The following is a 24,467-nucleotide window of genomic DNA, read 5'->3' as shown; positions in this document are numbered from 1 at the left end:
GCAGTTTTTCAATATTCATAGATATTCATTTTTGCTACAAAATGTCTAGGGCTTAGTTCAGTGAGAAGGAGCAAGAGAGAGAGGGTAAAAGAGAAAGAAGTTCTAAAACACACTACAGAATGGGATTAATGTAGAAGGGGCAATGTGTTTCTTTTAGTGGTCAAAGAAAATACAACAAATTTTTACTGGAAACTCTTGTCAAGTTTAAATGTGTCTTTTTAATTTTAATAGCAACTATGATTTATGTTTTATGACAAAATTTCAGTGAAAATTGGAATCTGCCTGACCTCATAAATTGCAGTTACATTTAGACTATACAGCATAGAAAAGTAAGCTTTTTGTTTGTACATCTACCATAAGCGTTTAGTTTCGTCTTTTTTTTTTTTCTTTAGGTTTTCCAAAACATGTAAATTTATCATTGTTTCCTAGGAGACAATACTTTAAAAACCAAGATTGCTACTATGAATTCCTAGATCGTTATTATCTAGCAACTTACCTATTACTCAAAAAGTGGTTTTTAAACACAAAGATAACTACCAAAGGACTCAAATTTAAATAATTCTAGTCCTCCTGGAGCTTCAAGACTGGATATAAAAATGAAGACTTTATGACTGGGTCTCTTAGTTGTTCACTTTCAATCTAGGTAGATTCTGAACTAAACAGAAAATCTTGCCCAGGCATTTCACTGTGCTGTATTTTTGGTGATGGTTCTTATATTTCTGTCATCAACACTTACAACTCTCTTTGTCACTTTGGCCTGAAATTTTGTTGAAATTACTGTGTTTTTGAGAACACTAAATATCCATTTGTGTCCCACTTTTTAGTACAACCTCCAAGTATGAGAGACTTGCATATTTATAGACCATTTAGTTAAAAATAGAACACATCCCTGCAAAGAGACAACTGAGAGAATTTTATTCATTTCAAAAGGTTGCATATAATGGTTAAAATGCATGCTTTATTTACCTTCTTGGGTTTATATGTGATTTTAAGAAAGGGAATGGTTTAGAAGGAAATGCAAGTGATTGTTCAAAACAACCAAACTTTAAATGAACCCTTTACATTCAAAGGAATTAGGGGCATTTGGGCAGATGAGTGAATCTATTTTAAGAATCACACTTTCATGCTATATATGGGTTTCCTTTATGAAGCAATCCGTGGTACAGATTTAGTACCATTAATTATCGCGATAGGGATGTTTTCCCCATTTTGGTAATTCGAGCAGGCTTGCTGACTACCCGTAAATCTCTGCGGAATTATTGCTGCACAGTGTTTATTTTGCGTGTCACTGCATCACCACGGGCCAGCATCATCCTGAGCTCATTCATCATAAAGCAATCAGGAGGAAGCCCTCGTGCGATGAAGTCTGCTGCAAGTTCTATGCTTTTAGTTGGTGAACATTGCCTTCCCCAATTTTTCAGTCTTTTGATTCATGAAGGCCAGTCTCACACATGGCGCAGTTTATACCCTTAAGATATGAATGTGTTTTACTTTCAAGTTTGACAAGAGATTATACCTGACCCTTTACATTTTTACATTTTCAGAAAGAAGTCATACCCCATCTCCTGACCCCACAAATTGATATTAAAAGTATATGCAGGGAATAATATCTCTTGAGGAATGTTTATAAAAGCTAGGGCACTTTAACTGTAAAAATAATCAGTTGCGTTGTTAATACTTTATTCTGTTCAACTATTATCCATAACATGGATACACATTGTCCATTCTGGTGAAAAAGTTAATTTATATGTATAAAATATTATGGATGAGAAGGGAAATTCATGGTATGAGGTAAATTGGCAAGAGAGGCTAGCTATAACACTTGGCAATAAACAGTAGCATAATATACCAAACTGTTTCCTACAGTTCCGTGCAACAGTGTAAAACCTAGGCTGCCTTATAGGAGTCAATAAACTGTTATAAGATCTCTCAGGGTGGGAAATAGCAGTTAATCATTTCCCAGATACTTAAAAAAGAGAATTCCCCAATATTCTCTGAAAGAGATGTGACTTCAGATGCTTAGAATGAAATGGATCATGATCTTAATTAGTAGAGGAATAATCATTCATTCATTCTTTGAGCAAATTATTCAGCACCTCCTCTGGGCTAAGTGGTGGACAATAAAGTGGGCAATGAAATGAATTCTGTGGCTGAGCAGCAGTGGTCAAAGTAAAGGTGCTCCTTTTCTATCCAACACATCAAGTACTGTGTTATATCACAAAAGGAGAAAAACAAATATGTTTCCTTTCACTTGTGTCTCTTCCAAAAGCCAAGGAAGCAGTTGTACAAAGTTCCAGTGGCAAGGTAGGAGGAGGACAGAGAGTTGGTGGTGATGATAGATGAATGAGTCAGAAATCAGACTGACTGATTATTATTATTATCAGTCATAATACAGAGAACTCATGTTAATTTAGAACTGCTTGAAGACAAGCAGCATGCTACTAAGACTTTAGAACTTTCTGGAATCTTTGAGATTTGTCATGAATTTTTGAGGATATTAGCAGTTGGTCATGAATTTTTTTATTTTCTAGCATTTATATTTAGGATCTAGAAATATTTATGAGACCTGGGGTATAGGTTTCCTATGGCAGCAAGAACTGAGCTAGACATCCAATTGGATGAATCTGTGTGTCAGTTTTTGTCATTTTGCATAGATAGGATTTTCCTAGAAGGTACAGGTGAAGACAAACATGGAAGAGCCTCAAGAAGGAAAAACTGATTTAGATTGAATGGAACAGAAAGCAAGTAGTTGTAGTTAAGAATTAGTTTTATCAAAGAAGAATTTAAGCCACCACTCTTAGATTTCACTTAAAATACTTAGTTTTAGAAATCACTGCTGCTGCTGCTGCTAAGTCGCATCAGTCATGTCCAACTCTGTGTGACCCCATAGACGGCAGCCCACCAGGCTCCCCCGTCCCTGGGATTCTCCAGGCAAGAACACTGGAGTGGGTTGCCATTTCCTTCTCCAATGCATCAAAGTGAAAAGTGAAAGGGAAGTCACTCAGTCGTGTCTGACTCTTAGCGACCCCATGGACTGCAGACTACCAGGCTCCTCCGTCCATAGGATTTTCCAGGCAAGAGTACTGGAGTGGGGTGCCATTGCCTTCTCCATTAGAAACTGCAGTCAGTCATAATATATTCTTTAATACCCACTGATATGCTGACTTGTGGACGTAACATTGTCACCTGTTGTGATGAATTTTATGGAAATAATAAATTAGCTAACATTTGCTGAATGCTAGCTACATGCCAGCACTGTTTCTAAATAGTTGATTAACTACTTTTTAAAAATACTTCTTTGAGGTCATTTTTAGTATTACCCCTCCAATCAAGAAACATGCACAAGCGTATTATCCTTATCCATCAGAGTACAGACAGAATGAAAACCACAATCAAAAAAAAGTAACCAAACTGATCACATGGATCACAGCCTTGTCTAACTCAATGAAACTATGAGCCATGCTGTGTAGGGCTACCCAAGACAGATGGGTCATTGTGGACAGTTCTGACAAAACATGGTCCACTGGAGAAGGGAATGGCAAACCGCTTCATTATTTTTGCCTTGAGAATTCCATGAACAGTATGAAAAGGCAAAAAGATATAACACTGAAAGATGAACTCCCCAGATGGGTATGTGCCCAATATACTACTGGAGAAGAGTAGAGAAATAACTCCAGAAAGAATGAAGGGGCTAAGCCAAAGCAAAAATGACACCCGGTTGTAGATGTAACTGGTGATGGAAGTAAAGTCCAGTGCTGTAAAGAACAATACTGCATAGGAACCTGGAATGTTAGATCGATGAATCAAGGTAAATTGGAAGTGGTCAAACAGGATATGTCAAGAATGAACATCAACATTTTAGAATTCAGTGAACTAAAATGGACGAAAATGGGCAAATTTAATTCAGATGACCATTACATCTACAACTGTGGGCAAGAATCCCTTAGAAGAAATGGAGTAGCCCTCTTAGTCAACAAAAAGTCCAAATGCAGAACTTGGGTGCAATCTCAAAAATGAAAGAATGATTTCTCTTCTCTTACAGGGCAAGCCATTCAATATCACAGTAATCCAAGTCTATGCCCCAAATCTTCCCTGATAACTCAGTTGGTAAAGAATCAACCTGCAATGCAGGAGATCCAAGTTCAATTCCTGGAGAAGGTATAGGCTACCCACTCCAGTATTCTTGGGCTTCCTTTGTGGTAAAGAATCTGCCTGCAATGCAGGAGACCTAGGTTCGATCCCTGAGTTGGGAAGATCCCCTGGAGAAGGAAAAGGCTACAAACTCCAGTATTCCGGCCTGAGAATTCCCTGGACTGTATAGTCCATAGGGTTGCAAAGAGTTGAAAATGACTGAGTAGCTTTCTGGGAAAGATTGAGGGCAGGAGGAGAAGGGGATGAGGGAGGATGAGATGGTTGGATGGCATCACCAACTCAATGGACATGAGTTTGGATAAACTCTGGAAGTTGGTGATGGACAGGGAGGCCTGGCGTGCCGAATTCATGAGGTCACAAAGAGTCGGACACACTGAGCAACTGAACTGAGCTGAGTGGCTTTCACTTTTCATGCCCCAAATACTAATGCCAAAGAAGCTGAACAGTTCAGTGGCAACCTAAAAGACCTTCTAAACTTCGAACAAAAAAAGGTGTCCTTTTCATCATAGGGGACTGGAATGTAAAAGTAGGAAGTCAAGACATCCCTGGAGTAACAGGCAAGTTTGGCCTTGGAGTACAAAATGAACAAGGCAAGGTAACAGAGTTTTGCCAAGAGAACACACTGGTCAGAGCAAGAACCTTCTTCCAACAACAAAAGAGATGACTCTACACTTGGACATCACCAGATGGTCAATAACAAAATCGGACTGATAATATTCTTTGCAGCTGAAAATGGAGAAGCTCTATACTATCAGAAAAAACAAGACTGTGAGCTGACTGTAGCTCAGATCATGAACTTCTTATTGCAAAATTTAGATTTAAATTGAAAAAGTAGGGAAAACCACTAGACCATTCAGGTATGACCTAAATCAAATCCCTTATGATTACACAGTTGAAGTGACAAATAGATTCAAGCAATTTGATGTGATAGATAGAATGCCTGAAGAACTATGGGTGGAGGTTCATAAGATTGTACAGGATGCATTGATTGAAACCATCCCCCCCCCAAAAAATGCAGAAAGGCAAAATGGGTGTCTAAGGAGGCCTTATAAATTGATGAGAAAAGTAGAGAAGCCAAAGGTGAAAGAAAAAAGGAAAGTATATCCATCTGAATGCAGAGTTCCAAAGAATATCAAGGAGAGATAAGAAAGCCTTCTTAAGTGATCAAAGCAAAGAAATAGAGGAAAGCAATAGAACGGGAAAGACTAAAGATCTCCTCAAGAAAATTAGAGATACAAAAGGGAACGTTGCATGCAAAATGGGAACAGAAAAGGACAGAAATGGTATGGACCTAAATGAAGCAGAAGATATTAAGAAGAGGTGACAAGAATACGCAGAAGACTATACAAAAATATCTTAATGACCCAAATAATCACACTGGTGTGATCACTCACCTAGAACCAGACATCCTGGAGTACGAAGTCAAGTGAGCCTTAGAAAGCATCACTACAAACAAAGCTAGTGGAGGTGATGAAATTCGAGCTGAGCTATTTCAAATCCTAAAAGACGATGCTGTGAAAATGCTGCACTCAATATGCCAGTGAATATGTAAAACTCAGCAGTGGCCAGAGGACTGGAAAAGATCTGCTTTCATTCCAATCCCAAAGAAAGGCAAGGCCAAAGAATGCTCAAACTACCACACAGTTTCACTCATCTCACATGCTAACAAAATAATGCTCAAAATTTTCCAGGCTAGTCTTCAATAGTATGTGAACTGAGAACTTCCAGATGTTCAAACTGGATTTAGAAAAGGCAGAGGAACCAGAGATCAAATTACCAATATCCATTGGATCATTGAAAAAGCAAGAGAATGCCAGAAAAACATCTACTTCTACTTCATTGACTACGCTAATCCTTGGACTCTGTTGATCACAAAAACTGTGGAAAATTCTTAGAGATAAGAATACCAGATCACCTTACCTGCCTCCTGAGAAATCTGTATGCAGGTCAAGAAACAACAGTTAGAACCAGACATGAAGCAAAAGACTGGTTCCAAATGGGGAAAGGAGTACATCAAGGCTGTATATTGTCACCCTGCTTATTTAACTTATAGGCAGAGTACATCATGCAAAATGCCCGGCTGGATGAAGCACAAACTGGAATCAAGATTGCTGGAAGAAATATCAATCACCCCAGATATGCAGATGATACAACCCTTAAGGAAGAAAATGAAGAGGAACTAAAGAGCCTCTTGATGATAGTGCAAGAGGAGAGTGAAAAAGTTGGCTTAAAACTCAATATTCAAAAAAAAAAAAAAACCTCAATATTCAGAAAACCAAGATCATGCCATCTGGTCCCATCACTTTATGGCAAATAGATGGGGAAACAGTGGAAACAGTAGCTGACTTTATTTTTCTGGGCTCCAAAATCACTGCAGATGGTGACTGCAGCCATGAAATTAAAAGACGCTTACTCCTTGGAAGAAAAGCTATGACCAACCTAGACAGCATATTAAAAAGCAGAGACATTACTTTGCTGACAAAGGTCTGTCTAGTGAAAGCTACGATTTTTCCAGTAGTCATCAATGGATGTGAGAGTTGGACCATAAACAAAGCTGAGCGCCAAAGAATTGATGCTTTTGACCTGTGTTGTTGGAGACGATTTTTGAGATTCCTTGGACTCCAAGGAGATCCAACCAGTGAATCCTAAAGGAAATCAGTCCTGAATACTCATGGAAGGACTGATACGGAAGCTGAAGCTCTAATACTTTGGCCACCTGATGCAAAGGGCTGACTCATTGGAAAAGACCCTGATGCTGGGAAAGATTGAAGGCAGGAGGAAAAGGGGATGACAGAGGATGAGATTGTTGGATGGCAATACCGACTCAATGTATGTGCGTTTGAGCAAGCTCTGGGAGTTGGTAATGGACAGGGAGGCCTTGTGTCCTACAGTCTATGGGGTCACAAAGAGTTGGACATATGTGAGCAACTGAACTGAACTTATTATTATCACCATTTTACTGATGATAAGACTGAGGCACAAACAGGTTTAGTAATAGGTACAAGGCAACACATCTAGTAAGTCAAGCACCAGTTGAGTGTGAAGAGATGGCATTGATCGGTCTCCTATTTTATCTTGGTTTTCTTGATGATCACACTACCTTGTGTGTTCTTTGGCCCAAACGTAAAATTTTACAAATGAAGACTCAACTGCTGTCTAATGTAATCATATAATCACACTGCATTTTACAAGGTTCATGAATGTAATTTTGTCAGAGTTGTAATTCAAGATTACTAAATTCTGTGTATATGTACACACACAGACTAGATTTTTCAAAAACAGACAAACCCAAATTTCACACCACGTCACACTTGAAAATATATGTGGCAGATTTGAGAATCTTCAAAAAATATCCACTACTAAAAGTTATTGAGTATGATTGAAACACAAAAATGTATGAAAAGGCTGTCCAGTCATGGTTTTTGCTAGAATTAGCTCATTTCTTCTGTTACCTATTAAATTTTATACCAGTACACTGCAGGGCACATGGTAAACACTGAATAAATAAGAGCTTCTTACCTTCCAGAAGAGGCCATATTGGTACTATAAGAGTCACTGATAGTGATTAACAGGTTTCTTGGAAAATAAAATACTGTCCAGTTTAGAATATAACATCGGAGCAGTTTGTGAAAATGACATTGTCCTGGGAGAATTTTCATTTGCAGTGTTATAGAAACAGATAAAAGAAAACCAAATATATTTTCTGATAAAATGTTCCAGTTTTAAGGACAAAATGAAGCTGTTGAGAACCAGGGACCCGTTATGAGGCTATCAGTAATGAGATAGGAGAGAGCATTTCAACATTGTTTTCATTTTGCAAAATCATATATCAGAGAAAAGTAGTTTGAATTGTCTGTCTTGTTTTCAATTTTTCCAAAATATATTCAGACAGAATAGTTTGAATTGGCTATCTTGTTTTTCGATTTTGTTTCAGATTATAGCCTTTTTTTTTTTTTTTTTTTACTTTAGATGCTCTCTCTTTGGGGGAATGAATAGCATTATGCTTAATCTTCTCTTGCCTATCTAAAATGAATGCTGCAGACTTTCAGGGTGATAAATTATTTTTCTCATGGCACCCTTCTCATTTTCTTCCAGGCTGTTCTGAGCCTCTGGGGATGAAATCAGGACATATACAAGACTATCAGATCACTGCCTCCAGCATCTTCAGAACTCTCAATATGGACATGTTCACTTGGGAACCAAGGAAAGCCCGGCTGGACAAGCAGGGCAAAGTGAATGCCTGGACCTCCGGCCACAATGACCAATCACAGTGGCTACAGGTAATATTTTCTAAAAATCTCACAACCCACTGTCTTTCTTCCTTCTAAGATTTCCTGTTAGTTAGGTGTCTGTAGGAGTCATTACCTTCATGCTAATTTAAATGTGTCTTCCTGTTTGGCTTAACTAAATGGGTAAAACAAAAATTCCTTATGAATTCATTTTCATGTATTGTTTTTACGCTGATGTTGATGTACAGATGCTACTGTCAGATTGAGGCAGCAGAGTGAACCAAATCACACCATGTACAGGTCAATTCAATTGATTATGTGATCATTTGCATTTTAACTCTCATCTCTTCTAATGCTCTGTGTCAATATTGGTTTGAAAGCATCACAGCAGAAAGCCAAACCACCTTGAAATCATGCCACTGACCTGCAGATTGTTCCCATAGAATCATGACTCATGGCTTATTAGCCCTTTACCTGTGGTTGCTAAGCAATGGAGTGATTTGATTACATTCTCATAAGAGTGCTTGCTTATAGAAGGAAAGCATAGACATTGCAGAGTGTGTTTATCATTTGCAAATGAGGCAAGGTTACAGTCAGTGCTTTTTAAAACAACCTTCTTGAAATGCACTTATTTGTGGAGTACTTTTAGGTAGGCACAAATTTGTTAATGTCTTCTGTGGCAAAGAAGACAGCTTAATTCCATCATGAGCTCATTTTATTTAAGAAAGATGAGTTCTCCTCTTACTGATTTTTATGCTACATTTATGAGTTTCAAAGTTGTAATTCATTGTATTTCTGGAAATAGCAAAAACAATTACAATGGCAAATCTCACCTCTCATCAAACCAAATCTGCACATATGAAATTATACTTACCAAATCACCTGAAATTTCTCATAATCTCTTCTTTCTTGACCTTACTTTTTCCCTACTCTTACTTTTTCCCTATTCTTATTTTTGTTCTTTACTGTCCTGTGACATTCTGTCTGGATCTTTATTGATCTGAAGCTTTATTAAGGTCTCACATTACCATATACTATACATAATTATGTATGTCTTTCTCCTTTTCCTATTCTTTGAGCTTTTTGAAGGTAGGTTTTATATACCTATATAAAACACTAAATATTTATCATCCCACAACCCAGTCTTATGTCCTTGTGTATAAGTAGCAATACTACTAAATGAAATAATTCACTTGATAAATGTGTGTGATGCCCCTGTGAAGCATCACAGAGCGTGATAAATAGTGATGGTACAGAAGCGAGCAACACAGTTTGCGTTCCTAAGACATCACCTGTTTCATCAGCCATTGTTCTTATTTGGTTTGGATGACACCACAGTTTGTTTATCTTCATCCTTTTAGCTGGTTCTTCCCACTGTCCTTCCCCAGGCCACCCTTCCAGGTTGGTATCTTCCTAACAACCTCACTCTCACCAACTCCATACACTCACCTTAACTAATTTAGCAAGAACTGGTTATTTCAACTACTGAAATGGATTCAACTGCTTTAACATTCTATTACTTCTTATCATCCCCACTGCTACTTCCAAGATCTAGGCCACTGCCCTCTTTCACCTGGGTTTTTGCAGAAGCCTCCTAACCAGCCTTCTGTCTTCTGGCCTTACTCTCTAAAAACCTGTTTCCAAGATTGCCATCCGTGTGAATTTTTTCTGAAGTGTAAATGTGATTCTTTTACTCCTTTTTTAAACCCTTCAGTTGTTCTCTATCAGCCACAGAATAAAGGGACGCTTCCTTAAGATAGCCTAAAAATCTGTTTGTGATTTGCCCTCAATTCATCTCTCACCACCCTTCTAATTTTGCTTCAGTTTCTCAAACTAAACAACACTATCTCTCTCTTCCCCATCCTTTATAAACATCGTCTTCCTGGAGAAAAAAGAATGGAAAGAGCATCTCTGCCCACAAAATCTCAGCCCTCTGTTGGTTAAATACTTCAACTGTAGTTTCGCTTTTCTGTAGATGTGCTTTTCTCTGGCCAGCTTCGCTGCCAGCTCCATCCCATACCACATCTGGCTTAAATTGTCTCCTGGACATACTGTGTCCCCTGTAATTCTCTCACGGTCCATTATCACAATCCACTGGAAATTGTGTTTTTGTGCTGCTTTACTTGCTCAGGGCAGATGGAACCACATTTGTCTTTTTTCTACTTTCTCAACCTGTTGTCCAGTACCTAACTAAATAACCTGTCACAACATCTGACATGTGGTAGGCACTCAGTAAATACTGTTTTTGTCTTCTTAAAGTATAATTGATTTATAATATTGTGATGGTTTCATGTGTACAGCACAATGATTCAATCTTACATATATATATTTAAGATATATATATATATACATTTTTAGATTCTTTTCCCTTATAGGTTATTACAAAATAATGAGGATAGTTCCCTGTGCCATACAGTAGGTCCTTGTGGGTCATCTTTTTATATATAACAGTGTGTATATATTAATTTCAACCTCCTAATTTATCCTTTCCCCATCCCCTTTCCCTTTTGGTAACCACAGGTTTGTTTTCTATGTCTGGGTCTGTGTAAGTGATAGCATATGATATTTGTCCTTCTCTGCCTGGCTTACTTCACTTAGTATGATAATCTCGAGGGCCATCCATGTTGCTGCAAATGGCATCACTTCATTATTGTTCATGGCTGAATATTTTCCATTGTATATGTATGCAGCATCTTCTTTATCCATTCACTTGTAGCTGGATATTTAGGTGTTTCAATGTCTTGGCTGTTGTAAATGTTAATAGTGCTGCAGTGAACATTGGGGTGCAGGTGTCTTTTTGAAGTATAGTTTTCCCCAGCTGATGCCCAGGAATAGGATCACAGGATCATATTATAACCCTGTGTTTAGTTTCTTAAGGAACCTCTGTATTGTTTTCCACTGTGGCTGTATCACTTTACATTCTCATGATAAGTACTGCTGAATGAAAGAATGAATTAATCCGTCAAAGAATTATTTAAGTTATTGATTTGTACTTAAAATGCATATAATTTGATCCCCAGTTTGAGACCAACTGCTAATATCCTCAAAATTTTGAGTAATATTTGAAAAGTAAATCTAAAAGATCATATTAAAATTCCAACCTTTTTACTAAAGGAAGTGGATAGCTTTTGTGAACTTTTCAAGTTCTTAATTAGAAGAGACCATGGAGAATTTCCTTTCCATTTGTTAGACTTGAATGGTGAAGTTTAACTTGTTCTTTGTCACTATATAATACTTTTAAAATTGAAAACATACCAGTCATATCTCAGATTCACTGGGTATGGCTAATGTTTGTGAATCATAATGCCATGTGAAATAAAATATTTTACACCCCATAAGTAATTCAAAAAGACTGGTAGACTCTAGAAATAACCACTTAAGGGTATTGCCAATGGAAAATTTCTTTAGAAAGATAAAACAAGTATTTTTACGTACATGAATCAGGGTGTAATGTTCAGTGCAAACCTTCATCCATCACTTTTTTAAGATGACTTTTCATCTGTCTTCTTAAAGTCACTTGCATGCTGAAATTGATTCATTCTGTTGGTGACAGATTTTCTGTCAATTCAAGGACCAATTCTTTCAGTATGTCTATTCTTTTGTTGTGGCAAAACATATTCAGAATCTCCAAGGCAAGGGAAATTGACATCTTTGCTTATTTTTTTCTTTTTTGACATCATGCAAGAAAATGCTCCAGCACTGTAACTATTTTTAGTGCTTTCTCCTCAAGAGAGTAGAATCTGTTCAACTGTACATTGTTATACTTGTATCTTTGTTGGAAATAAGATTAATATTTTCACAGATAATGTATAGGGTGATATTTTTTAAATCTTTGGTGTACAGTCAATTTTTATCCTTATTTAGGGCTTCTGAATTTATAAATTTTATCTGTAATCTTAACTAAGATGCATTGCTTTAGAGAAACAGCTCTTCAGAAGATAAACTATGATGGTAATTTAAATTCTCTTCCTTCATTATTGATCTCCTGCTAATTTTTTAAATTATTTTATATGCCAACTATACATGTAACCCTCTAATAATGAGAGTTTTATTTAAGTTTTGTAGTTTTTTCCAAAACTTAATCATATATTATCTGGAAATACAATTGAAAATGAATCCTCAAAAACCCTTTATGCCCAATTGTGATATATTTTAAGGAATACTTATGCATTCTTTTAAGAAATTCTTATGTATTCAAATATCACTTTAATATTTATTCTTATTATTACTTTAATGTTGCTTCTTGTCTCTTCTCTAAAGTCAGAATCTCAGCAATTCCTCAGCCAAATGTTTTTGTGGGATTTATTTGGAGTGATCTTACCTAATTGATTTGCTTCCTTGAACTACTGTTAATCTTGTAATCATCATAATATTTCTGTATGAACACGGTAAAAATACGTTAAGTCCACAGGCAGCCCTAGGTGAGAGGCATTTCTCAGACCTCTGAAAAACCATTATCCCATCTCTTGATATGTTTGATGGTCTCTTAAGCTTTAAGTAGGAAATTCTATCAGTGTGTTTTCCAAAATCCTACAAAGGTTAAATTCTAAGACCTCCTTTTAAAGTCTTACTATACCTAAGTTGAAAGGTCATAATGCAATCATTCCTGACTTGGAGTTGAACATTCTTAACACATGGTTACATTAGATTTTAAACCCTGTTTTCAGATAAAGTGACATTTTAAACAAATTGAATTTACAGAGATCTTTTAGAATTAAACCAGGCCCCTCAGTCCATGGAATTCTCCAGGCAAGAATACTAGAGTGGGTAGCCATTCCCTTCTCCAGGGGATCTTCCCAATCCAAAGTCTCCTGCATTTCAGGCAGATTCTTTACCATCTGAGCCACCAGGGAAGCCCATAAGATAAAGTGGCATTTTAAGCAAATTGAATTTACAGACATCTTTTAGAATCAAGCTGTTATTTCCTATGTTATTTTCTAAGCAAAACCCCAGAAGTTTTGTTGGGTTTTAACATGGATTAAATAAGACAAATAACAGAAAAGAGGAAGCACGTAGTGAGTACTCAGCCACCCGTTCCTTCTTTCTCTTTCTGGTGGCTTTTGATAAAACAGAACATCATCTGACACCAATTATAACCAAGCAGAAAGATATGCATATGTATTTTTGCTTCTTCCAAAAGGAAATTTCCAATAAAACTATGAAATGGAAATATCATTACTTCAGTTACAGACTGAGCAATGTTGATAAATTATATACATTTGCATTGGCAAGAAAAAATTATAAATATTTTTACCTAGGCAGCATCAGCTATTTTTCAGATTCTTTACCTGAGAGCAGTAATAATATTATTACTAACTTAAAAAGAACACTATGTCATTTAGCAATGTTCTATACTGAAATCATGCCCTTTTTAGAATGGCTGCATGCTTTTAAAGTTCATTTTCAGGATGTTTTCAAAAGATTGAGTAAATTCCCTTTTGTTTATGCTCAGATTATACAAAGTGATTAAAATTCAGCATGAGGTTGATGTTTAGTGACATTCTATCAGGAGTAGGTGTATTATTGTTGATAATCTTCAAAATTGTGAAGAAATATCTTGCTGTAGTAGATACATCTAAACAAAGAACACTATGAACTAACTTGCATTGATTAAAAACTTCTTTTGAATAAGACCTCATAAATTTTCTGTGTATGTACTCATTGCCCTATTTATTGGTGGTGACTAAAGAAAATGGATAACTCACCATCTGTAGTTGAATCTATTAAAAAATTTTCAGATTTCATAAAGAGTAGCATAATATAAATGACTAATAGGAAGAAAAATGTCACAATGTCACTTAAGAAATGACCTTTTGTTCTGTTTCGTGAGACATTTGCTAATTTAAGGTAGTTTGCATATTATTTCAACCAAATTATAGAATTAATAGAGTTGTTAGACTGCATACTTTAATGCTGACCTTTGTCAGAATTGCAGCTAACCCTACACAGTTTCATTTCAATACTAATTTCAGGGAAATGTGTAAGAAAGCAATTGAATTTTGGTCTTCAAATTAAATAAGCCTTATTTAATTTAGTCCATTTCATATTTTTAAAAGGGAGTGTTGTAGCCATAAAATTTATTAACTTTTTTCAAGCCATTAACTTCCCTTGCCTTCTGGACAATTCATGTAGAAAAGAGCTAAAGGAAAGATTTTTGAAGATCAAGGGGCCTCTAAGCCACTGGAAAACATTTGGCAAGAAGAAGGAATATTCTGATTTCTGATTCACTCTTTCAATATTTCATATATTGGAAACAGTAAGCCTGCATGAAGTGTTCAGTTATAAAGCAGATCTAAAAGAGATCGAATAATGAAACAATTTATGTAGGATTATAAAACATCTTCTATTTTTCATAAATGGTAATGTATTTTGGAGTGCATGAAATGAATCAAAGGAGGGCTATACTTTGCTTGGACTATAAATTCACCTTTAAATGTGTTTATAATTTTATAATATCAAAAGAAATCTCCACAATCCAATTAGGAAAGAAATTCTTTTTTTAAAAGACTTATTCATTTATTTTTGGCTGCACTAGGTCCTTGTTGCTGCACGTGGACTTTCTCTAGTTGTGGTGGGTGGGGGCTGCTCTGCACTTGAGGTGCATGGTCTTCTGATTGCAGTGGCTTCTCTTGTTGCAGAGCACAGGCTCTAGGGTGTATGGACTTCAGTAGCAGTGATGCGAGGGCTCAGTAGTTGTAGCCTCTGGGCTCTCGAGCACAGGGTCAATAGGTGTGGTGCATGGGCTTAATTGTCCCTTAGTTAGGATGTGGGATCTTCCCAGACCGGGAATCAAACCCATGTCCCCTGCATTGGCAGGCAGATTCTTAACCACTGGACCACCAGGGAAGTCCGGGGTTGGGGGGGAACCACTTTTGATGAGCAAAGCACAATTGAGTAGGGTATTTATACAGAAAATACTTTTATGGCAAAAGAAAGTGCTATCAACATCAGTGTATTTGTACTGAGTGCATAATTTCAATGCCAAAAATCTGATTTCGAAGGCTGACAAATCACATCAATACTATGGGATCAGCTTTTGCTCTTTTCCTAAACTGTAGATATTACAAAAAAGATAATCTCTCAGGCAGCCTTTCCGTTAAAAAAAAAAAAAAACTCTTACATCACTAAGATTCTGGTATCTAAATGATGATTGGCCAAATCCAAAGTAGTCAGAAAATTACCAAGCCTCCCAGATAATTTCTGGTGAAGTTAATAAAGAGACATCATATAATTAGTATTATAGTATAGCCATAAATTAATCTTTTTAAAAGTTAACTTTGTATTATTCATATTGTGTGCACGCATGCTAAGTCGCTTCAGTCGTGTGACTCTGTGATGCTATGCACCATAGCCTGCCACGCTCCTCTGTCTGTGGGGTTCTCCAGGCAAGAATACTGGAATGGGGTGCCATACCCATTCCAGGGTATCTTTTCAAAAAGATTCCAGGGGATCTTTTTGACCCAAGGATTGAACCTGAATCTCTTCAGTCTCCTGCATTGGTAGGCAGGTTCTTTACCACTAGCATCACCTAGGAAGCCCTGTTATGCATATTATATCTACTCAGTACTCCAGATATTGCCCCTACGTTTCCATCCATTCTCATTTGTAGTAATTTCTTTGTGTTATATCTCTCTTTAAACAGCTTGAAAGAAAAGAATTCCCTAAGACAAGGCAATGAGGCATATTAAGACATTATGAAGTACTAATGTATTAGCATTTACATATAGCACATCATGAGAAATACACAAAGCAATAGTTCGGGTGATGGAAGGAGTAGACGAGATTGAGGGCAGGGTGCAGTTTTGGAAAGCAAGCCTTGATTGTACCTAAAAATTGTATGTCGGCTTTGCGATTTAGAGGTTATTCTAAATGGCTTCATAATTTTTTTTTTAATTCAAATAAATATTTTTGAGATACCTATTATAACAGGTACAAAGAATTGAAAGAAATATCCGGCATTGCGTCTGCCTTCAGGTATGATTACTGAAGCTCTATTGTCATGGATTCAACATTCCAAAAGCAATAAACAGAAATGTAGGAAGTTGGATGCGTCTGCTTAGGAGCCATATTTGAAACCACTGCAAAACTGAACAGCGGGATTTAAAAGAATTGTATGTGCACAGCAGGCCCATTCATGTTTTTATGATAATGAGAACCGAATGACTTCTGATTCCTTTGTGTGCAAATGAATTTTAATTTGTGGCTATTAGCTATCTTTATAGTAGCAAAATATAGTTACAAGAATAGTAATCATTTTCCTCTAAAAATATGAGTTGAAAATATGCCAATGAGTAAAATTTAGAACTTGGGAATACTGTTTCAAGTAAGATGAACATTTGTAAAGCCTTTCAGATAAAATAGGAATCAACTTTAATCGGCGATCTCATTTTGTCTTTAGAGCAGCCTTCTCAGTGACTAAGCTATTTCTGTTTTATGAGGCTACAGAGACTCTCAGAGACTTGCTAAAGACTAAGCAGTCAGTCAGCAGTACAAGGGGAACTCAATACAGCAGGAAGCTCATGCAGTGACTTTTACCGCACTCTGGTAAACCGTTTAAGTGAGTGTGGGGACTCCTGTTTTCAGGGAATGTGTGTTGGTTTAGGAAGCTCTGGCTACGGCTTTCTTGAAGGAGAGCTTCTGGTACCTCTGTGCATCCAGCTTGCTCTCTACATTTGTGGTTTGGTACTATAAAAATAGTATATCCCTTATGGTGTTACTAAACATTGAACCCACACATTAAATATCTACAAATTTTCTTTTTCTTTTTTTCTTCTAAGATGAAGCAGATAGGAAATATGCAAATTCTAGCTTTTTCTTCCTGTAACTCGGTGGTGTATTGTTTGTGCACATGCCACATCTTAGACAAAGCTTCTCTACCCAACACTCTTGATTGTAGTTAAGGCCATCTGGCCTGATTACTTTGGTTTATCCTAGAGATCTTTGTCATTTTTCTTCAAAGTCAGTGGTGCTATGATGAATAGGTTATTGAGTTTTCATTTACATTCATGAGTAAAGGTGTCTTTCGTTTGTGAAGTATTTATTTGCTAGCTATTGTCAACATAAATGTATTTATAGAAAATATTACATTCATTTTTCTCTTTCACTATTAGCATTTCAATGAGGAAAACATGCCCTAGTGAAGTGACTTTTAAGTTTCTAGCGTCTCTGTTTAATGCTGCTATTTTAGTTCTTTGGCACAATATGTCTCCTGGAAAGTGTAGGTCCACCTACCCATGCCCCTTTTAGTGTTAGCCTTTGGTTAGAATATTCCCTCATATCCTTTAGGATGTGCCTGACATATCTGCCAACCAATTAATTAGCTTCCAGTTAATCACTTTCTGGAGCTACTGTATTTTTCAGAGGAAAATAGACATCAATTTTCTTGGCCATTATCAAGCCAACCAGAATTTTGACTTCGTAACGCATCACTTAGGCTCTTCGCCCAGGTCTGTCAAGTTATCCAGTGCTACTCCCTCCGTTTGGCCTCCCTGCTCCCCTTTGTGAAACCTTCTTGTACCCTCTTCTCATCTGAGCTCTCCTGGGTTCTTGTGATTTGCTTTATCTCCTCTTAGGTCTTACATTCCAGCTCCAGCCTGCCCTCTGAAGGCTGATTGCCTGTTTATCATCAGCTCGTTCTCATCTTTGTGGAGTTTCAGCCCTGCCCTGGCTCTCACTGGGCCATCTTGCTGTCCTAGCTGATTTCAGTCTTCGCTCTCTTAGCTTCTCGTCCTGGCACTCAAGATTTCTATTTCTCCAGATGCTTCTTTTCTTCAAATAGTTCCCCTACCAGAATCCAGTCTTCTCTGCTACAGACCTGGAGTTTCTAAAAGGTCCTCTCTTTCTCAGTCTGATTATGAACTGATGAAATTAGGATAATGTATATCACTCTTTCATTCTGAAAATGTGTATACTTTAAAACAAATGAGATTCCTTTTCTTAGTTTTTAGAATGTTTATTTTTAAGCTGTCATTTTCACTCTCTTCTTTCACCCTCATCAAAAGGCTCCTTAGTTCCTCTTCATTTTCAGCCATAGAGTGGTATCATCTGCATATATGAATTTGTTGATATTTGTCCTGGAAATCTTGATTCCAAGTTGTGATTCATCCAACCTGACATTTCCCATAATGTACTCTGCATATAAGTTAAATAAGCAGGGTGACAATATACAGTCTTGTCGTACTCCTTTCCCAGTTTGGAACCAGTCAGTTGTTCCATGCCCGGTTCTAACTTTTGCTTCTTTACCTACATATAGGTTTCTCAAGAGGCAGGTAAGGTGTTGTGGTATTCCCACCTTATTAAGAATTTTTCTGTTTGTTGTGATCCACGCAGTCAAAGACTTTCTCATAATCAGTGAAGTATACATTTTTCTGGAACTCCCTTGATTTCTCTGTGATCCAACTAATGTTGACAATTTGATCTCTGGCTTCTCTGCCTTTTCTAAACCCAGCTTACATCTAGAAGTTCTCAGTTCACATACTGCTGAAGCCTAGCTTGAAGAATTTTGAGCATAACCTTACTAGCAGGTTAAGTAAGTGCAATTGTATGGTCAAACCAAGCCTGTAAAATTGCCTAAATGGATTCAGAGCATTTTCATTTTCTCATCAGAAGGAATGTTGTATATAAGCTAAAGTCGACCCTGGTGTATCTGAAGTGTTGTCAACCCACGTCATGAATAAAACGGTCTCTATACATTGACCACTCCAAGAGCATCAAGTAACATAGGAACAGTTTTGCCTCTTAAGAAACAGTTCCTATGAGTTAGTGGGCTTACTAACAAGTAGAGTTTACAACAGCACACAGATATTTATTTGTCAACTCAAATAGTAAAAATAAAAAATTCTCATTTGTTGAAAAGTGCATTTGGTAATTATCGTTAAATCTCTGTTTGCCTCTCACTTAAGATGACAAAAGATTTTCATTGGAACCTATCTTTAAATCAATAAACTATAAAGTTGGTCCTCCTGCAAATGTTCATAGCCTTTGGTTTTGCCTTCTCTGTGTTCATAGTATGAAGTTTTATCTCTTTATTCCAATGAGAGAGACTTTTGTAACCGACCTACATTAAATTTTAACATAGTATTCTTATTAGAATAGTCACTGTTTTACAGTAAAATCAGGCACAAAACACACATAATAGACATGTTTAGCATTCACCTCTGTTGAGCAACACGAACTCAGAACTATGAAAGCTTTGTTATTTTATAAATAAGTTCCTTGGAGATTTTCCTCACTTAAGAATTCAGACCACAGTCTGTTTGAATATGATTTCTACTGTCCCATATATTTTCTCTTCTACATGCTCAGTGGCATTTGATAGAGAAAGCTAACAGCAGATAAAAAGCATTTCATCCAAAATTATCCAATATAAGAAGAAACCAAGAGAATTTACTTATAGTCATTAATTAGTACTTGTTTATATGATATCTATAGTTTTAAAATTAAAAATAAGAATTTGTAAATTGCATTCAAAATGGTATTAATTATCATTGTGAAATTGTGTGATTATCATTACCATTTTATGTGTAACTTAGTTAACAAACCAAATATGATTAAAAGGGCTTAAGGTAAATGAATAAAAGCAAGGACAATTGAGTAACTGTTTTTCCAGTTAAACTCTGAGTCACCTTTCTCCCTTCTCCCAATGTCCTGTCACCTGTTTGAGGCCCAGCCTTTGTTTCTTTCATGAGAAGCACTGTGGATTTTTTATCCCCAAAATTAGCTCTGGGATTTGATGGCCCTTCATGAGTAACACAGCACCCATCTGTTCTGTTAGGCATATGCCTGATGATGTGGGAGGAGTCGTATTTACAAGAGAATGGATCTAAGAGTACTTCGAATATAACTCTCTCTATATATATATATGTGTGTGTGTGTGTGTGTGTGTGTGTATGTATGTATGTATACAGCTGCCTCAGAGCACCATAATGGAAAATAGGGGAAATTCTAAAAATAAAGCAGCTTTAAAGTCCTCAGTGGGAAAAAGCATACCACCAGCTGCTTATATCTTCTTGCATGTTAGTGTCGAAGTCATTTTCTCAAATTGTGGTTTGGAGACCTCCTGCATCAGAATCAACTGACATGAGTTAGCTGAAAATGTGAATTCCCAAATGCCATCCCCAAAGACTGATGTTTTTCAGTCTAGAATGAGCATATATATATTTTGGGATATATATCAAGGGATTCTTGCACTTAGTCTAACAGGAGATAAATGGAATTAGTAATTTATGGTCTGACTGGATAAACATATTTGTTTAGCATCTACCATTTGAATGGACCTTGCTTACATATGTTATTATTTTATTATGTATCTAATTGCAGTTTAGGAACAGAGTATCAGATACTTCTAATTAAGAAAATGTCATGATACCAGAATTCAGAGTTCAAAAATTCAGCTTTGTATTCTCTGACTTTTATTAAATGAATGAATCCAACAACAAATCTTTAAAGTCCTGAGAGGGAAAAAGCATACCACCAGCTGCTTGTATATTCTTGCATGTTGGTGTCAAAGTCATTTCTCCTAACTCTATAGGAAATAAAAAGCAGAGACATTACTTTGCCAAAAAGGTCCATCTACTCAAAGCTATGGTTTTCCCAGTAGTTATGTATGGATGTGAGAGTTGGACTGTAAAGAAAGCTGAGCACCAAATAATTGATGCTTTTGAACTGTGATGTTGGAGAAGACTCTTGAGAGTCCCTTGGACTGCAAAGAGATCCAACCAGTCCATCCTAAAGGAGATCAGTCCTGGGTGTTCACTGGAAGGGCTGATGCTAAAGCTGAAACTTCAATACTTTGCCCACCTGATGTGAAGAACTGACTCATTGGGAAAGATCCTGATGCTGGGAAAGATTGAAGGCAGGAGGAGAAGGAGATGACAGAGGATGAGATGGTTGGATGGCATCACCTACTCAATGGACATGAGTCTGAGCAAGTTCTGGGAGTTGGTGATGTACAAGGAAGCCTGGCATGCTATAGTCCATGGGGTCGCAAAGAGTTGGACATGACTGAGCAACTGAACTGAACTGATAAGAAATAAGTTGTATCAAACATACTCACATAGAACCAGATCTAAAATCTGAGAATAAGATTCATATTGGTTTCTGTATCTTCTGGCTATGAAAGTTAGGTAGGTCATTAGATCTGAAGGTAGGTAGGTAAGTAGGTGGTAGGTAGGTAGGTTGATGGATAGAAAGCCAGAAAGAAAGCAAGAAAGACAGAAAAAAAGAAAGAATAAAGGTCTAGTTTGTGGAATTATGGATTTATGGAATTACTATGGTATTATCACAGATTTTTCTTAATTGATCCTTTGGTATATAGAGTGCAATAACAGATATTCCTAACAGTGACCATGAAACATTATCAATTTCTGAAGCAAAATTTGAAGAGAGTAAAATATATTCAATGAAGATAGAGTGTTAAGTTTACTGTTTTTGTCTCATCAGTTCAGTTCAGTTCAGTCGCTCAGTCGTGTCCGACTCTTTGCGACCCCATGAATCGCAGCACACCAGGCCTCCCTGTCCATCACCATCCCCTGGAGTTCACCCAAACTCGTGTCCATCGAGTTGGTGATGCCATCCAGCCATCTCATCCTCTGTCGTCCCCTTTTCCTCCTGCCCCCAATCCCTCTCAGCATCAGGGTCCTTTCCAATGAGTCAACTCTTGGCCTTATTTAGAGAAGGTGCTTATTGAAAGTTTGTTGAATAATATTTTCAAAACCTGTCAATGTTTGTGTCATTTATAGAGTTAATTTTAAATTAATTGATATATTCTATAAGAAAAGGTACTTTGTAATGTTCAGATGGTAACCTCTATAGTAGAACTATCTGGGTTCATACTGTGCCACTAACTAGTTATGTAACTATGGACAAGTGACTCTACTGGTTATTGTCTCACTAGTTCATTTTCTAAACTAGTAACAATAGTATCTTATAGGGCTGTTAAGGAATAAGTTAATTAACAAATTGAAAATAAGCACTTAAAAATATTAGTTGCTTTATTAATCAGAATGAATCAGTTACCAGTGAAACTATTATATGGCACCTTCTTTAAGGTTGCCCAATACAGAAAAAATCTAGAATGCTTAGTTAAGAATATGTAATGAATAATTGTTTAATATAAGGATGTCCCAATATTGCAAGGGGCATATTTACACATACACACTGAGAGAGACCCAGTGTTGTTGATCTGAACTTAAAATTTAACTGGACATCCTGTATTCATTCATTCAACAGCCATATTTTCAATCTGCCTTTGCCTCCTTTCCCTTGGAATCTCTACTCTCTGACAAAACTAAGTTGTTATATTGATATAGTGATGATTTAATCAATAGATAATGTTTTAAATTAATTGCTTATCTATAATTGTTTTTCATTGTGCCTATATACCAGATGAATAGATATTAGAAATCCAATACTTTATTAAACCCAAGAAAAATATGCTTAAATTGACTTCTACTTCAAAATTATTAATCCATATTTTGTTATGGACAAAAAGAAGCTATTCTTTTTTCTGACTCTTCTACATTTAGTGGATTTTGGGGGGTAAGATGAACCCTTAGAGATCCACACAGAAACAAAGCAATAAATTCTGGAAGTCAGTCTCTTTCAAATATATAAGGACTCAGCATAATAGTTTTCATTTTGGAAATAGGTGTAAGTTGTTAGAAATGCCCCTGAGTGACTAACTCTTGGTGACATTTAGAATACTGTATCTATAGTTTATAGAAATTACCACTAGATGGTGTCTAAAATACTCAAAGATTTTTTGTTCAGTGAGTTCATATTATAAAAAAACACTGTCCTTAGAACCTGACTCTTGATCCCCTGAATGAGGAGATAATATCCCTCCCCGCCTCCAGCATCAAGTTGTTCATTTGAGAAATTTAGTAAATGCCCATTCCACAGGCTTGTTGGAAGACTGAGTTAGCTGAGTATGAAATATATATGTAGGTCTAATGGGATTACAGAATTAATGTTCTCATGGATTTTTGGTAATTCTTTCATTTGGATAGCACAATAACAGATATTTCTAACCATGACCATGAGATACTAGCAATATAAGACACAATTCAAGGTGCTTAGAACAGGCTAAGTGCCCTCTGTGTGTTCTCTTCCCTGCCTCTGCTTCAGCATTAAAGCAGAAACCCTAGAGGTTAGCAGTAGTGGAACCAACTTTGATCCCATATCCTGTGGCTGTATTATGTTTAATCACAAGACAAATTAAGGAAGAATTTCAGGGTACTTTGTGTCTCTAGCTTTCATTCAGATTATTTTATGTTTTTCAAAATTTGCTTAGACTCCTGAATTTTCCCACAATAGTTCTATTTAACTATCTGGAAAAATGCCATAAATCTCCTCTCCCTCACCCACTTTGTGAGATTATCCATTGTTTTATCAACCTATCTTTCCTTCCAGGAAGTCTCTCTTCCTTTGAGGGGTAATCCCAGGCTAACCTAGCATGTGTCATAGGAGCTACCAATATAGTCATGCATTCACTCATCACAGCTGAGTTCTTCAGGGGAGAGGCCAGAACTTTTTGATAAAAAGGGAAGCACCTTGTTGGAATTGTGCCAGAGGAGGTAGAGACAGAGTAGGAGACATTTCTTTAATCTGCTTTTGTAGAGGAAGCACACCGTAACGTATGACAAAATGATTACTAAGAGAGTCTTTCAGGAGAAACTGGAGTCAGCCACCTTGGAGTCACCAATTCCTTGGAGCCACCATTCCACCCTCAGGTGTGAAACTGAGAGACAGGCTAGATGCAGACCGTCCTGACCTGCCACATATGGAGAACCAATCCAAGAGCGGTTCTCTGAGTGGAGAAGAAAATCCCAACATGCTTTGCTCTTTCTTGAGCTCACTGTGCATTTAAAGGGACACTTTTTCTATCTGCCAAGCCACACTAACAAATGAGAGGATGGCCAATATTTAAGAAAAATTCATGTTGAAAGTCCTTAAGTAGAAAAGTCTGTCTACTAGATTGTCTTGGGATCATTTTTGTTTGTTGGCTTTGGAGGTCTATAGGATAAAGTAGAAAGAGTTGTTCTGCCTATTATTCAGGTCTTGAAGAAAAAAATACAACTGGAAACT

General features: G+C 36.8%; 1 protein-coding gene across 2 annotated transcripts in view; it reads left to right on the top strand.

Annotated features, from left to right (window-relative positions):
* Nucleotides 1–24,467, top strand: part of EDIL3 (EGF like repeats and discoidin domains 3) — a 480,622-nt gene that overhangs the window by 334,381 nt on the left and 121,774 nt on the right. For both annotated transcript variants that reach the window (XM_005209726.5, XM_002689374.7), the window contains one exon: nt 8,248–8,432. In XM_005209726.5, the coding sequence (XP_005209783.1) occupies nt 8,248–8,432 (185 nt within the window). The remainder of the gene's footprint in view (nt 1–8,247; nt 8,433–24,467) is intronic.

Source organism: Bos taurus, chromosome 7 (assembly GCF_002263795.3).
Source record: "Bos taurus isolate L1 Dominette 01449 registration number 42190680 breed Hereford chromosome 7, ARS-UCD2.0, whole genome shotgun sequence".
Lineage (NCBI taxonomy): Eukaryota > Metazoa > Chordata > Mammalia > Artiodactyla > Bovidae > Bos > Bos taurus.
Note: the sequence above shows the minus strand (reverse complement) of the source record. Positions and strands in the feature narration are given on the sequence as shown.